Genomic DNA, 17428 nt, shown 5'->3' on the forward strand with positions numbered 1-17428 from the left:
AAGAGGAGTACCAATTGTTGGCATATACCGATGATTAGCTGATTGACCTAGATGACCATCCCTTAAACTTTCAGTAAACAGGAATCAAAACACCTACTGTAAGGACCAAAGGAAACAGGTAAAGTACTTTTACTAAGTACTGTCAAGCATCTGTCGCATAATAAACCCTCAGTATATGATGGCTATTGTTGCTGCATATAAGCTCCATAAGGACAGAGATTTTTGTCAGTTTGGTTCACTCTATTACTAAGGAGGCATGCCTTGGTCAGCTTTCATGAAATATCCCCAGTTCCTCCAAAGTGACATTCACTTTTATCTTATTAATTACATTCAAATGCTGCTATCCGTAGTATATACCTCCTCTCTTTTACTATAAGTGGTTTCAGCTGCTTTTTTGGAAAGATTTAAATATTGGAAAATACTTTATGTGTTTTAAGAGTATTTGAGTTACCATATGCACCACTTACATTTTCTGTAAACAGTGTGCTTACACATAATTATAAATATCTCAGACTATAAAAGAAAACCTTTCATAGTATTCCCACAACTGAAAAACAAAGTCTTAGAAATAATTATAGAGGGAGCAGAAGGGAGTGGTAGGTAGAAGACAGTTTACTAAATCAGCAAAATAAGAAGTGGAGTTTTGTCTTAAAACAAAACAAAAACCTGACAACCATTTGCTCAAGGCTGCCAAAACTTGAGAATAAGCAAACTGTCATGGGAAACAAATGTTAAAATACAAAACGGTTTTCTGAGAAAGTAACTCCACCAGTCCTGGCTTATCCAATTCTGAATCACTAATGCTACTGCCCCACTGGCTTGTCTTAACCACTACAGAGAAGTCCAAAGGGACAGGCAGGGGGCTCACAGGCAAATATTTCCTCTACTGTCACTGACATTTCCAATATGACTACATTTCTCCCCCACTTTTCCACTCCTTCTCTGTTTCCTTCTTCAGATCTCAAAAGAAAAAAAAAAAAAAAAAGCCAGTTGACGTACTGATAGATCATTTGAGGAAAGATCACGTGGCCAGAAAACAAGCGCTTGGGTTCTGGCCCAACCTTCACCTAGTGCTGGGTCCCCACCAGTCACTTCTTTGGGCTTTAGTTTCCTCATCTGTAAAACCAGGATGGACTAAATGGGTAATCACCCACCTTAAATTCCCAAATCTCCAGGAGCCCCTAAAGACGTATTAACAGACCATAGGATATTTTTATTATTTCAAAATGTCTAACAGAGATAGTCCATTAAGTGCTATAAGGCTAATTAAAACATTGAATATTTTGGCTTTAGACTAGTATTCCACATGGTGACACCGAATGGCACATGATGATGTTTGTCATATCATATGAAATTGGGAAACAACTGAAATGGATCTGATATTATCCTTAAAGATACACTTCAAAAAATCAGAGTTTTTGTAGTATGCATAACATCCAACCACAAATGTCTGGTTAATAAATAATAGGGAAATGAGTTAACACCTATCAGTGCAATTTGTGTAATAGACAAAATGCCTCCAAATTGGAAGTACACACCATTAAGGGAACGAACTCAAAGACAAGACCCCTAAATATGTATACAGTCACTGAAAAGCAGTGAACAATGTACTTGCTGCAAAGATGAAGCTCCTGTTTCTCACCAAAGGTCCGAATCACTCATCCACTTTTGATTAAAGTGAAAGCAACAAAAAGTCCATACTGCAACATAAAATAATGCTATTTACCTCACTCTTAGTATGTGCCAGGCACTGCACTATCAATTATTATCACATTATACACTTATTTAATTCTCATAATAACCCTAACAATTACATGCTGTTATAATCTTTTTATTACTAATGAATATGAGGCACAGAGTGCTTAAGAAACTTGCCCAAAGACACAGAGCTAGTATGTTCAGAGCCAGACTAAAAAGTATCCCCATCTTCTCTCCCCATAAGCCAATAACTCCCTCTCAAAGAGAAGTCTCCATAAACACAGGCAGGAATGTCCCCAAGCAGAGCCCTCAGGAGTCAGGTCATTGCTAAGGGCAGCCCTCTGAAGATCTCATAGCTGTGGCCCATTTTGGCTTAAAGACTCATCCTTAATGGCAACTCCCCTCCTCTCAGCCCAAATTCATTTTGTTTCTCCTGGTGACAGAAATGAACTATAGGAAGTCAAGGGCCATTGGTCAATTAATGTCCATCCATTTCTTGTTTATTAGAAGATAAAAAAAATTCCTAATAGCTGACCTCTACAATTCAAAAAACTGCCAGGGGTGCCTGGGTGGCTCAGTTGGTTAAGCATCTGATTTTGGCTCAGGTCATGATCTCACAATCTGTGAGTTCGAGCCCTGTGTCGGGCTCTGTGCTGACAGCTCGGAGCCTGGTGCCTGCTTTGGATTCAGTGTCTCCCTCTCTCTCTGCCCCCCCCCCCCGCTTGCACTCTCTCATTCACTCTCTCTCTCTCTCTCTATCAAAAATAAACAAACATAAAAAAATTAAAAAAAAAACAAAGAACTGCCAGTCTTATGAATTAATTTTTAGTTATACATATCATAAAAATATGCATCTTTAGGGGCACCTGGGTGGCACAGTCAGTAAAGCACCTGACTCTTGATCTCAACTCAGGTCATGATCTCACAGTTCATGAGTTCAAGACCTATAATCGGGCTCTGCACTGACAGTGCGGAGCCTGCTTGGGATTCTGTCTCTCTTTCTCTCTACGCCTCCCTGGCTTGTGCTCTCTCTCAAAAATAAATGAACATAAAAAAAAATTTTTTTAAGAAAGAAAATGTATATGGCATGTAAATAAAACAAAATTCTAAAAAAAAATGCACCTTTAGATATCCCTCAGTTTCCCCCTTAACCTATTCCCCATCTTGTAGGGTTGTTGTAGGCGTAATTTTATGAACGTACATAAAGCTCCATTGTTGACTGCAGATGCTTGAATTCTGTCTCCATTCTTCATTAACCACATTATTCACCCCATCATCCAAAGCTGTGAATCTCAGTTCCAATTTCCTTGTCTGTAAAACAGTTAAATACTGTCTACCCTAAAGGATAGCCATGTAAATTAAGTGAGGAAATATACATAAAGCCCTAGCAGAATGAGACACATAGTAAGAATTCAACAAAATGTTTTTTTTTTTTTTTAAAAGCTGAAGTTTAAAAAGTCAAACCACAAGTTTATATCCCCAGCCCTGTCACTTATTATCTAGGGTTAAACAATGGTATACAAGCCAAATAACCCCTCTGAGGCTCAGTTTCCACTAAGGTTTTATGAAGAATAAACGAGGCAATTATAAGAAGGCTCTGTAAACTCTACATTGCTATGTAAACATTGGGGTTGTTTTACTTTATGAAAATAAGTTGTATGTCAGTTATATTGAATGATCCTTCCAAATAGTATCTTCATCTTTAAAATGGAAAAACAGGCAGAGAAATTTTAAGCCATAGAGGGAAGGCTGGCAGTTCCAAAAGTAGGATGGAGAAAAGGACTAGGCCAAAATAAATTCAGACCATGACAAAGCAGAAAATAAGTAAGCCTTCAAAAAAGATGAAAATAAACACCCCTCAACCTGTTTTTAATCAGCAGCTTCACCTGTTAATTAAGCCTCTCAATGCACAGTCTAGGTGTAAGAATTCTCTAATTTCCTCCCAGAAACAGTATTAGACTTCAGGGTGAGAAAGAGCTTCACTATCAAATCTCTTTTCCCACCCATAAATTAATTTTGTGGATGGGGCATAGAAACAAAGACAACTGGACACAAACCGGAATCTCTCTAACTGGCATTCTCTTAACCACACCTAAAAAATAGTCACAGGGGCGCCTGGGTGGCGCAGTCGTTAAGCGTCCGACTTCAGCCAGGTCACGATCTCGCGGTCCGTGAGTTCAAGCCCCGCGTCGGGCTCTGGGCTGATGGCTCAGAGCCTGGAGCCTGTTTCCGATTCTGTGTCTCCCTCTCTCTCTGCCCCTCCCCCGTTCATGCTCTGTCTCTCTCTGTCCCAAAAATAAATAAACTTTAAAAAAAAAAAAAAAAAAAAAAAATAGTCACAATCCTCTTCAGAGAGGTTTCCTTCTTTGGTTGGTCAGAAATGTCCTTGTTCCCCAGGTCTCTTCCTGCTAAATATGGTAATAGCTGGCAAACAACCAGCCCAGTAAATTCCAATGATACTTAAGAAAGCATTCATATTGCCTGAAATTACTCTGAATCAAACACTTAAGACCTGCAGGGCTTCCACATACAACAGTTCAGCTGGAGCTCTTAATGTCAAAAGCAGCAGGGTACCTTAAGAACATACAAGCTTGAAAAAAAAAGCAGTCTACTCTTCTTTATTGCAACATTCTTCAGCAACAACATTGATCTCCTACCCACTGTGCACACAGCACTGCACTAGGGCAGTGGGAGGCTGGAGGGAGAAATGGAAGAAACAGGTGGTGTCCACAGGGTGCCAAAACAACAGGTTGATTGAGTCAGTTCTGTCCCACAACTAATCAATTTGGTGAGGAGAGAGGGGAGGGAATCTTAGTCATCCTGTTGTCTGACCAAACTGACTGGCTAAACCACAGTACAATTATCAATTAGGTCAAAATGTCAGATTTAGTAGTGCATTAGTCCTGCCTTTCAGGGATGTTACGTACTTCAAAGATCTTGGATGTCCAGGAAAACAGGACATAAGCAGCTTACCCTCAACCCACCAAAATCACATATTTAGTTCCAGAATATACAGTTTCCCTCCAGTATATTTTTATAAAATGTTATATGTGCATTTCCTGAGCACATACAACTGACAGCTTTTTGTTTTATGATACAGTCAGACTAGAATTTTAAAGTAGCTATAGAAAATACCAGTTAACAAGAAAATTAAAAGATTAAAATTAAAATTAAAATTACCAGTTAAAAAGAAAATTGATGAAGCTCATTGCAAATCAAAGGATTGAAAACCTATCAGATAAACAATTTTTGAAATCAATATTGGTAGCAATTTGATATTATGCAGTTTAACCTGTCCATGCATGTTGCAACACATTTAAGACAAAGGACTAATACACTTAATATAAACAGCTTTTTCAAATCAGTAACCAAAAAAACGAATACCTTGAGGGGTAAAAGACACAATTTATCAAAATAAGTAAATAATAAGTGGCCACCAACCATATGAAAAACCACTCAGTATCACTGTATAATCAGGGAGGCAAGTTAAGATGAGGTAGCCTTTACCACTTATCAAATTGGTTAAGAGTTTTAAAAATAAAAACTAGGGTTGAACACAGGTGGGAACACAGTTTCATATTCTGCCAATGGAAATACAACTTGGTCAAACTATGTGGAAAGGAATTTGGCAGTGTGTATCAAAGTCACAGGAAAGTCCATACTCTGATACAAAATACTGACTTCTGAGAGCTTATGTTAACAAAATAAATATTCCTACCAAGATTTAAATGTACGAATGTTCATTATAGCATTATTCACAATTATGAAAGTTGGCAACTGAGAACTGGTTTCAGTTTAAATTATATATAACAGATCCTTAAGATACAACAGTATACACCCTTTAATATTCTTAAAGAACATTTACATATAGGAAAATGTTCACAATATCTTAAGTAGTGCAGAAGCAAATGATAAAACTATACATATGCTAAAATGCCAACTGCAATAACAGACACAGAAAAAAACTGTCTAGAATCTATCAAAATATTAACTGTGGGTTTTGGTTGGAAGTGATAGACTTATTGGAGATTTTAATTTTCTCTTATGCTTTCCTTTTTATTTTTAAATTGTTTCCCAATTTTAAAAAATTACCCTCTTTGACGCAGTAATTTTTCTTCTGCAAATCTAGTTTAATGGGGAAAAATCCTAATGAGGAATTTTTTTTTTTATGTATGAAGGTGATCAGCATCATTTATATAGAAAAAAAAAGTGGTGGGGCGCCTGGGTGGCGCAGTCGGTTGAGCGTCCGACTTCAGCCAGGTCACGATCTCGCGGTCCGTGAGTTCGAGCCCCGCGTCGGGCTCTGGGCTGATGGCTCGGAGCCTGGAGCCTGTTTCCGATTCTGTGTCTCCCTCTCTCTCTGCCCCTCCCCCGTTCATGCTCTGTTTCTCTCTGTCCCAAAAATAAATAAACGTTGAAAAAAAAAAATTAAAAAAAAAAAAAAAAAGAAAAAAAAAGTGGAACCAACTAAATATCCAATCAAAAAATGGTCAAAACTAGTAACCCCATTAGCAAGAATATTATTTAACCAAAAAACATCAATTTATGGAAAATGCTTGAAAATATGAAAAACATTTACAACAATCAAAGAAAGGCAGTACTGAAAACTGTGCATATACATCATTAATCAATAACTTTTTAAAACTAAAGGTAGTGGGGTGTCTGGGTGGCTCAGTCAGTTAAGTGTCCGACTTTGGCTCAAGACATGATCTCACAGTTCATGAGTTTGAGCCCCGCATCAGGCTCTTTGCTGTCAGATGGAGCCTGCTTCGGATCCTGTTTCCCCCCACCACTTTCAAAAATAAACATTTTTTAAAAATAAATAAATAAATAAATAAATAAATAAATAAATAAATAAATAAATAAATAAATAAAACTAAGGGTAGAAAAAAGAAACCAAGAGTACACTAAAATATTAATAGTATGATTATGAATATTTTTCTCATAGTTTTCTAGATTTTTCAATGTCCTTAACTACTTTTAAATGTAATTACTTTTTAAATAACCTCCCCCTCCAAAAAAAATCCTGTAGGGGCACCTGGGTGGCTCGGTCAGTTAAGCCTCCGACTTTGGCTCAGGTCACTATCCAATTCATGAATTCCAGCCCCTCGTCGGGCTCCGTGCTGACAGCTCAGAACCTGGAGCCTGCTTCGGATTCTGTATCTCCCTCGCCCTCTGCCCCTCCCCCACTCACACTTGGGCTCTCTCTCTCTCAAAAATAAGTAAACAATTTTCAAAAATTTTAATTAGGGGGCACCTGGGTGGCTCAGTCAGTTGAGGGTCCAACTTCGGCTCAGGTCATGATCTTCCGGTTTGTCGGTTCAAGCCCCGCGTTGGGCTCTGTGCTGACAGCTCAGGGCCTGGAGCCTGCTTTGGATTCTGTGTATCCCTCTCTATCTGCTTCTCCCATGCTCACCCTCGTCTCTTTCTCAAAAATAAATAAAGATTTTAAAAAAAATTTTTTTAATTTTTTTAATTAAAAAAACCTTGTAAAGGTGCCAGAGAAAATCAACAAAGTATAAATACAAGTTAATTATGTGTAAACACAAAGAATAACTCTGTTACTTTGTAAACCTACCTTAAAATATTACAATGCTTGTTTTTAGTTACAACCATTTTCTTTAAATCTCTTAGGAAGTATATGTCACAGGAGTCATGAAATATTGTCACTTACTTTAAATAGTAACATACTACCAAGGACTTGCATGATTCACAAGGTATGTTTTTCCTCTAATAATCCTCATAAAGATTAGAAAGTGTTTTAAATGTTGCAATAAAGTAAATGTCCTTAACATTTCCAATTAAAAAAGATCTAGCAAATAAATAAAGGCATGTTCAGAGCAAAGAAAGACATTAAAAATAATAATCAAAATATACACATCCTCAAACTTCAACGAGTCTCGACACTTTCTGGATGGACCAAGGCATGTGAAAGCAGAGAATTAAATGGCAGTTTCTTTGCAGCTTACCACATTTCAATTTAGAGGAATTAACACATTAGCACTATCTAGTTTTCTGACTATTTATATTCAGAAACTTAACAAAAGACATTAGTGAGTAAACACTATTTGATTATTCTTATTTGAATGTTGGATAAATATGTCAGCATAGCAACCTCTCCTTCTTAGGGTCTAGTTAAAATAGACTATTTAATCTTCAAGGCTTAAAAAAGCTTCCCAGAATCTCCTCACAAAAGACAGATGAGAATAAAAAGAGATGAAAAAGAAGCAAACAACAACCATTTTAAATGCACCTGCTTCTGAACAAGCTACTGTACTTTAGAATGTAACCACAGCTTCTTGTGCAATACTTCATTCAGCAAGCAAAACTGTAGTTTAAAGTGATGCTATTTGTTAAAAGACAACATATTATTAAGGAGGCAATATCTGACTCCAATCAAAATATTATCGTCATGGTTTCCTTACCTCACAAAATACACACAAGCTTTCTTCATATGATTAAATATATAGAAGGGTGGGGGAGCTACTCTTAACCCAGAAACAGGTTCTGCAACACCCATAGACCCAACGTGTCTTTGTGAAGCAATGAGTCCATCTTGGCATGATGTCTGGCTGATGTATTCAAAGAACCAGAGTCACTACCCAGCTGCCAATATTCTGAAAGGAAGTGACTTGAAGACCAGAAACTGCCTCAGGCAGGTCTCTGGGAAGGTGCTTCAGTCCAACGGGAAGAAAGACCCAGGCCCCTCACTGAATGATCAAAGACCAAGGACACCAGAGCTGGACCAAGGTAACTAGCCTGCAGTTCAAGGGTGGCAAGGGACAGTAAAATGACCCCCAAGACTTTGTTCAATCGTATCTAATAAAACACAAACTTTGAGGAGCTGGTAGAACAGGGTTTTGCCAAGACAAGCACAGAGGGTGAGGGAGATGTTAGTATGATTAATCAATGCCACCTGAGGCAGCAGCTCTGGGTGTGTCCATACCGTACCTCAGTCATTGCCTGGCTGTGACAAGAAGTTCCTTCAGCTACTGCCACTGAGAACTAGGTCTTCCAAAGAAGATATTTCCACCTTAACTTGTCCTAGATCGGGCTTCTCATCAAGGACTAAGAAAACAGCCCTCTCTCTCTTGCCACAAACCCAGTGATAGACACAACAGATACCATAACATGTGCCAAACTTACATTTAGACCCATACCAGACAAAGGGGTCTTTATCTTTTCCCCCAAGTTAAGTTTAGATACTTCTAAATTACAAAAGAGAAAGGGGAGAATAGCAGACAAGCCCAGTCGGAGTGAGCTGGGGGTCACTATTCTCTAGTAGACCTGAAGTTTACTCCCCCAGACCCTATAGCTCTTAGTCACTCTGACTGCAGGAAACTGCTTTCAGAGACTGTAGATAAGTGACTAAATGACTTGTATTTCATATTCCTAATTGTGTGCTCATCTGTCTTATCTCCATGATGATGTCAGCTGCTTGGGGGCAGGGCCCTATCTTTGACTTGGTCAATGATTCCCACACATCTACAAGAGCAGAATACCCTGTACTGTCTGCCACATGATGAAATACACAAATTAAGGATGACAAGACACCACAATCCTCTCTAACACACCACTAACACAGCAGAGCTGCAAAGATAATAAACCTTAGAGCCAATAACTAGGGATCCTACCAGAGTTTTATGTAGAAACTTATATACTTACACATATAAATAAATTAGTACAGTAATTATCACTCCAAGCTATGGCTTTTATCATCCCCCCCCCTTCTTGGTTTTGCTCTTTTCTGTAAGATCAGAGTGTATTTTCTGCCACACAGCTGGTATCTGCCTCAAAAAGGAGACGACAGAAAGAACAGATCTAAAGCAAACCTCCTACCACTACAAATAACACTACAGGTTTGTCCCATCCAGAGGCCAGGAGCCTATCCTTTCAGATCTGAAGCCACTTTCTAGTTTCTGTAAGGGACAGCAACATCAAGTCCTTGTCAGAGGAACACTCCCGGGCCCCTTCTTGCAGAATGCTCTGTTCTGCTCAATAGACCCTTGATTCCTGGGGCACCTGGGTGACTCAGTCGGTTAAGTGTCCAACTCTTGATTTCAGTTCAGGTCACAATCTCACAGTTCATGAGTTCGAGCCCCACATCCCACTGCTTGGGATCCTTCCTCTCCCCTCTCTACCCTTCCCCCACTGAAGCTCACACTTTCTCTCTCAAAAAAATAAATAAATAAACCTAAAAATTTTTATTTAAAAAAAGACCCTTGATTCCTCCTTTATTCTCCCTTCCATATTCTGCTTGCTGCAGAGCCCAGACAGCCCAAAGGCAGGACTGCCTGAAATGAGTGACTTTCATGTATCTTTTTGCACTAACACATCTGAGGGGAATCCCTGACACAAGTTATATGTTCATGGGTTAACAAAGCAGACATGCTAAAAGGCAGTGTCATTCACAAGGACTAGAACAGAATTCCTTAGCGGACACCAAAAAGACAGTGGAACACCTATGTATCCTGGCATCTTTGTAACATTCTGATGAAGGGATAAGGAGGCTTCCACCAAAGTCACACACAGCACACATACACCAGCCCTGATATTCTGAATAGTTTGTAGATTATTTTTTTAAGATAAAACAAATCACTTTATTAGTCTTATAGAGATACAGAGCAGCTTCCCTAGTAAGCAAGAATCAAACTCTTCTCAAGAGGAAAAAATGACCACAAGACCCAGGCAAAGCAACCTATCTCTAGTACTATCAAAGAACAACAAACAAACAAACAAATGCTAACCCAAAACACCCTTACTTTCCCCAGATTCACTCTGCAATGATTCCAAACTTCCCTAATATAAAAATTAACTGGGCTCTGCCCCTCTCCTGCTCTCTCTCTCTCTCTCTCCACTCTCAAAACTAAATAACCATTTTTAAAATGAAAAAAAAAAAAATAAGTGGCTATTTCTTCAATATACAAATTCCCAGATACTATTTCAGACCCACTGAATCAGAATATCCAGGAAAACACCCCAGATGGAATCATCTCCATGCTCCTCACTAGGTCTAACTCCTTTAATGGCAGAGTAGGCATCCGTTCAATAAAAGGTACCCCTTTTGGATCCCTGTCACTTACACAGGGCTTAAAACTTTATAAGGCAAATGCCTGAGAAGATGCCAATGGGCACAATTCTCAAGGAGACAGACTACAACTGTATATAAGAAGATCTTTCTAAAACTCAGAGTTGTCCAGAGATGAACTAAGCTGCCTGCAGAGGCAGGGAGCTACCATAAGAGTTGTCCAAGCACAAAATAGGTAAGCTACCAGGATGTTGTAAGAGGAGCACATCCAGCATGGAAAGGATAGAAGGACTAGGTAAATTTTAAAGTTTCTGCCAACATATAAGTCAACAAAGAGGAAAATTTCAGCTACCCATTAACTAATAAAAAGAGACAGTATAAAAGTCTGTAGGTGGGGTCAGCTTTCAACTGATCTTTTCTCTTCAAAGGAGAAAAGAGCGTAACACACACCCCTGACTCACCTTTGGCCTCTCCTCCAAAATACCCCAAAGGTTGGGAGGACAGAGCAGGAATTACAGGTGCTGTGACAAAGCTGACCTGCTGCTTGGCTGACTCTGCACATCGGACATATGCCAGACAAGTTTTATGGAGGGATGTGTGTGACATAGTGCCTGCCCTCAAGGAGCAAGTATGTTGCAGAGGTAGCTCACACACTATACAGTTCTCTCAAGGTTTTATTTGTCATTTCTCATCTTTAGAGTTTTTGTTGGTTGTAGTGGTTTTTAGGGAACGCTCTTGATGGGGTAAAAAAAAAAACTTTACTAAATATAAAGTTTGCAATAGAAGTTTGCAATATCCAGCTCATAATGAAAAATCTCAAAAAAACCATCAAAACATAAACTTAGTTAACTCTAATTTTAAAAACACTATTCCGGGGCGCCTGGGTGGTGCAGTCGGTTAAGCGTCTGACTTCAGCCAGGTCACGATCTCGCGGTCCGTGAGTTCGAGCCCCGCGTCAGGCTCCGGGCTGATGGCTCAGAGCCTGGAGCCTGTTTCCGATTCTGTGTCTCCCTCTCTCTCTGCCCCTCCCCCGTTCATGCTCTGTCTCTCTCTGTCCCAAAAATAAATAAACGTTGAAAAAAAAAAAATTTTAAAAACACTATTCCAATAATCCCCCAAATGACCAAAATTACAATAAAATATGGCAACTCTGAACAAAATAATAGAATTGCTAGTTTAGTAATATAGTAATACAGGAAACAGTAGAAGAAGCTCAAGTAAGAGGCAGGGGGTGGATGTCAGCGCCTTTGAGGTTAAATTCCAAAGTCAAAGTGACCTTTATGATTTGCAGAAGTGATCAGGGGCACCTGGGTGGCTCAGTCGGTTAAGTACCAAACTTCGGCTTAGGTCACGATCTCACAGTTTGTGAGTTTGAGCCCTGCATTGGGCTCAGGGCTGACAGCTCAGAGCCTGGAGCCTGCTTCGGATTCTGTGTCTCCCTCTCTCTCTGCCCCTCCCCTGCTCGCACTCTCTCTTGCAAAAATAAATACACATCAAAAAAAAAAAAAAAAATGAGGGGCGCCTGGGTGGCTCAGTTGGTTATGAGTCTGACTTGGCCCAGGTCATGATCTCACGGTTCGTGGGTTCGAGCCCCACATCGGGTTCTGTGCTGACAGCTCAGAGCCTGGAACCTGTTTCAGATTCTGTGTCTCCCTCTCTGCCCCTCCCCTGCTCACACTGTATGTTTCTCTCTCTCTCAAAAATAAACATTAAAAAAAATTTTTTTTAATGATTTGCAGAAGTGATCAAATAGAGAAGAAACCACACACACATGCGCGCGCACACACACACACACACACACACACACACACAAATTCAAAACAGCAAGTTTAAATAAAACATCTGGGAAAGGGGAAAATTTGGTGTTGCCCCAAATGTAAGGTAAGCAATGACCCTTGCAAATACTATTAAAAAAAAAAAAAAAAAAACTGTCTTGGAGTACCATAGTAGTCCAGAATAAGAAAATGACTAAAAGTAATTGTCCAATTGAACAAATATTTATTGAGTGTCTATTAAATGCCAAGTACAGAAAGTTAGATGCCAAGTTTAGAAAAAATGCATAAATGAAAAAACACAATTCTCTTCCTCAAGATGTACACATTAACCAGAAGCACTTGAGAATGTTCTAAGTGTTTTCGTGTATATAAGCTCATTTGTACAAAAGACAAAAATGGTGCGGAGAGTGGAGGAGGCACCAGACTGAGGACCCGAAGAGAGAAATTCTATTCTCAACTCTGTAATGGCTCGGTGACTATGGACAATATACCTGGGCAAATGGAGGACCAAAATCCCTCCCACAAGATTATAAGACTAATTAAATACAGACCTGGAGAAGAATGCTGGTCTTCTGGCTCCTAGTCTACTGATCTTTCCAACATATCATTTGTACAGCAGACCAATAAAAAAGGAAGAGTAGAAGAAAATAAGACCTTTTGGTTCCAAGTCATTTGCAGAGAAAGGGAAGAAGAGAGGAGGAGAATTAGAAAAAAAGTGAGAGGAAATGAAAGGTTCAAGTTTTGGCATCCAGATAGAAATGTCAAGAAAGGAAGCACTTAAATGAGTGGAAACACAACATAAGGATAATGTAAAATCTCCTATTATATTTTCATTAAAGTCATGGCTTAGAATGTTTTACCCTAAAACCACTAAGGGCAAATAAAGGGGGTCCAAAATTATATATGTATGAATGAAGCTTGAGGAATAAAAGACAACAGAGAAGAAAACGGTTGGATAAAGGATTTATACTATATCATTCAAATATATAAAGCCCTTCTAAAGGGACAATGGGGACCCACTGTGTCCAGATGAACAAGAAGAAATGGTATTATACTCTATAGCTCTTATGTTAGCAATTTTAAAAATCTTTGACAGAGGATTAAACACTGGACTAGCTAAGGTTAGATTAATTCTGGAAATTATTAAAAATAAGAAGGGAAGACCCACACACACACACACACCACACAAACACACACTTGAAAGCAGAATAATAAACCATCAGTGTTTCCAACAAGTTACTATCAACCTGGAAAACTACAGATTCTCAGATCTACTGTATCATAATCCCTGGGTGTTGACACTAAGAGTCCCCCCAGGTGATCTTGATGTGGAGCCAGGATTTGGAGTTCCTTCTTCTATCACTGTGGACAGGGGAAGGAGGAAAGCCACTAGGAATGGCAGCAGAGTGGGAACTAGATTGATGCAAATTTTGTGGGCAAAATAGAATTTCTGTGGGCGTGATATTTTTAAAATGTATTGTAAAGCTGCTCTGAAGCATCCAAGCATATCCCACCAAATTTAAACATTTTTCTAAAAGTCCTGAAGTCAGCAAATACAATTCAGGTAAGCCAAAAGTTACTTCTCTATACCACAGGAAGCCTACAGAATAGACAGCAGAATGGGAATAGCGCAGAGGGATGCCAAGGAGATGCGGGTAAGTATTTTTAAAAATCAAAACATCAGGAAAAAGAAAAGAAAGATAAGAAACCATCACTGTCCTTTCCCCTCCCCCCACCAAAGAATAATAATATAGAAAGAACAAGAAGAAAGAAAAAGAAAAAGAAACTTCGTCTTCATCTGAAAGAAAACTGCTCTTTGTGATTTTTATTAAAGAGAATTCAGCTAAGAAATTATCTAGCAGGCACCAAAACCAGGGAATCACTTCCCACTGCAAAGCAAAAGAAAAGGAGCAAGAGGTGGTCTTGGATAGCTGTTTAAACAAGCAGACAGATGGGTTGACAGCTTCTCGCCTCAGGAACTCAGTGACATTTAAATTAACAATTGGCCACAATCCCAAATACAGGAACACTCAAAAATTTGGAAGAGTGTGTTATAATTGACATGACAAAAAAATGCCATAATAGATGGAGACTCAAGAAACCTTCACTGCCAGACTCTGAAAAGATTTAAAATTTGCACCCAGAAACAGGTTTTATAATCTCATTTATTGCAGTTTAGCATCTGAAGAATGCCCATCCGAAAATCAAAATATCCATATTTAGTCCCTTGAACTTACTGACTTAACACTCACCTTGTCCACCTAAAAGCTAGCTGGTAATAGCAATACCTCATCAGTACAGAAGAATAAAAGAGGGTATCATTCTATGGACTGAGTTCCTAGAATGAGAGAAGCCCTATGTGTCAGAGTAATTCTATTTTTGACATCAGTCTTATCACCTAACGCTTAATTTTGCAAATCTGTTTGCAATCATATTTACTATTCCCTCCAACTCTCTAAAGGGGATTATTTGGCTCTTTTCATAGGTGAGGAGACTACAGATCATGAAGATGAAGTTATTTGCTAATGCAAGTCAATGGTAGAAACCAAGGCTTGTAATCCTCAGAGTAGCCCATCGTTTACACTCCTTTTTACCCTAAATCTACACTTACAGTAAAGCTTTCGCTCAAAAAAAAAAAAAAAAAGGAAAGGCAAGAATGCTATCCTGTTTTGTTAAATGCTTCTAAAACAACAATTTTGGTTCATCATCACATAGCCTCCTGGTCCACTTCTGAAATTCTTAGGGACATGGAGGTGTATGGAATTTGAGCTTTCCAAGCAGGATCTGGTTCGTGCTGAACAATCCAGTACTTGGATAAATAACCTTGTTCTCTTTCAAACATCTGTGATTGGCCTGTCAACTACCTGTTAACAATGAACAAAGAGCAAATTTTTCATCATCTTCTTAACCTTTTCTTTGCAAAAAGACATTGTTCATGTTCATGTTTTGGGGTTTTTTTTGTTATTTTGGGGGTTTTGTTTTTGTTTTGGTAAACGTAAAATCTTCCTTCAGATTAGGCTAGGAAAAGAAGAGGTCCCTATGAGTTCACAAACATGCACCAAGCTGCCATCCCACTGGAAGCAGGGTTCATAAAAAGTAAAACACAGCCCTGCCCCGAAAGGACCTTTTGAATACCTTTTGACTGCCACTGGTTTAATATACATTCTCTTAATTAATCCTATTAGCTGGGTAATTTCATTCCCAGTTTGATTGGTGAGTTCACACAGCAGAGCGGGATTTGAACCCAGGATTACAGAGCTGGGCTCCAAAACCCAAGCTCTTTCCACTAAACAGCCTGAAGAAATTCGGAGTCTGAGACTGTGGGTTGGATGGATAAGACGTGATTCGACGTCCTCGGTCCAACCGTGTTCAGAAAGACTGTTGCGAATATCCAACCATAAAGACGCTTTCCGAGGAAGCACTTTGAATTAACGTATCCACTTTTCCTCACCCGCCCCTGCCCCACCCCCAACAATGCCAAAAGAGCAGCAAACGCCGCTGCCAGGTTGGAGGAGTTGGTGATCGTCACACCACATTCCTGGGGCTGGACACAGACTCTGAAACAGCGCCCGAGCTCAGCGCCTCGGAAAGAATAACAGCAGTCGAGATTTTTAAATCATGTGGCTCATGCAGCCACACAAGTTTCTCTACTGCTCCTGCCTCCACCTTTCAAAGGCTCGAGCAAAACACCGCGGGTTCCTCGGGACCACGGATTCCGAGTGTCCGAACCCAGGCACGCCACGAAGCCCTGTCCCCATCCACCCCAAAGCCGCCCACCCGTCCTGCGTGCCTCCCCTGGGCACAGCGAGGTCTGGCCGTGAAGGTGCAAGCCGTTGGGCTCGGAGGCCCTGCCCCCGCTCCCTCCACGCCGGAATCTGGCATTCCTTCGCTCAGCCCATCTGCGGTCCGCGGCCGGCGAGGGTTCGTCTCGGGCAGCCGGCCCTCGGCTCTCGCTCGACCCCAGGAAACGCGGAACCAGAAGGGCAACGCAGCCCAAGTCTCCGTACACGACCGCTTGGGAAAGCGAGTTTCTGAGGCTCGCGGCCCGGCCCCCCTTCAGCCGAGGAGGCGTGTGTTGGGGCCGCGGGGGTGTCGGAGGCGGCGGGGAGCGCGGGGGAGGGGCGCCCTGACGGGGTCCAAACTTTCGGGAACCGAGCGGCCCCGCTAGGAACCCGGCCTTCTCGCAGAGAGGAGGACGCAGGAGGGCGGGGTGGGGGAGGTGGAGGCGGATGGAATGGTCGCCCCAGGTGGCCGGCCGAGCTGGGCCGGCGGTGCGCGGGACCCGGCGCAAAGGACAGCGCCCCTCGGCCCGATACTCACCACGCGCGGGGGCCGCGCGGCACAACCAGAGCGCCAGCAGCGCCCACAGGGGAGCGGGGAGCAGGGCGGGCATCTTCTCGGTCGCCTCCTCCGCCGCCGCCGCCGCCTGCGCAGATCCACATGGGGAGGGGGTCCCCACCAAGGGTCCCCCCCACTCTCTCTCCCCTCCTCCTCCTGCGCCTCACGGCCTCGCGCTGTGCCCCGAAGCCCGGGCGTAAATGCCTCCACTCCCTGCACCCCAAGGCTGCCGCTCCTGAGCCGCCGCCTCAGCCGCCGCCCGAAGTTTGGCTGAAACTTTCTCGACTGTGCAGAGAAGCAGCCTCGTGTGTCCTTCCGCCTCAGCCGCCTCCTCCCACCGCAAGCCCCGCCCCCTGTCGCCGCGGCCGGGCCCCGCCGCCTTCGACACCCAGGGGTTTCCCGCAGGAAGAAGCGCCGGCCCGAGCTGCGCGCGGAGGGATCTACTACGAGTCCTCCACCGGCCCCGCCAGCCTCCTTCGACCCGCGTCGGGTCTGGAAGCGCCTTAACTCCCTCGGCGCTGGACTGTCTCTCCGGGCCGGGCCTCTGCCAAAGGAGGTGGGTGATCGGACCCTGAACTTCAGACGCTAG

At 41.6% G+C, this 17428-nt stretch overlaps 1 protein-coding gene and 1 long non-coding RNA gene across 4 annotated transcripts in view; one reads left to right on the forward strand and one right to left on the reverse strand.

The window, feature by feature from the left end:
* The window catches only part of NOTCH2 (notch receptor 2), a 167543-nt gene extending 150354 nt beyond the window's left edge, over nucleotides 1–17189 (reverse strand). The window contains exon 1 of one of the 2 annotated variants that reach the window (XM_045478844.1): nucleotides 16822–17189. In XM_045478844.1, the coding sequence (XP_045334800.1) occupies nucleotides 16822–16894 (73 nt within the window). In that variant the 5' untranslated portion in view covers nucleotides 16895–17189. Of the gene's footprint in view, nucleotides 1–2899; nucleotides 3026–16821 lie in introns of those variants that run through there. The other variant, XM_045478845.1, reaches the window with a different exon arrangement.
* Nucleotides 17190–17268: 79 nt separating this feature from the next.
* Nucleotides 17269–17428, forward strand: part of LOC123598566 — a 45788-nt gene continuing 45628 nt past the window's right edge. The window contains exon 1 of one of the 2 annotated variants that reach the window (XR_006712694.1): nucleotides 17269–17395. This is a non-coding gene — a long non-coding RNA (uncharacterized LOC123598566). The remainder of the gene's footprint in view (nucleotides 17396–17428) is intronic. The other variant, XR_006712696.1, reaches the window with a different exon arrangement.

This window comes from Leopardus geoffroyi, chromosome C1 (assembly GCF_018350155.1).
Source record: "Leopardus geoffroyi isolate Oge1 chromosome C1, O.geoffroyi_Oge1_pat1.0, whole genome shotgun sequence".
NCBI lineage: Eukaryota > Metazoa > Chordata > Mammalia > Carnivora > Felidae > Leopardus > Leopardus geoffroyi.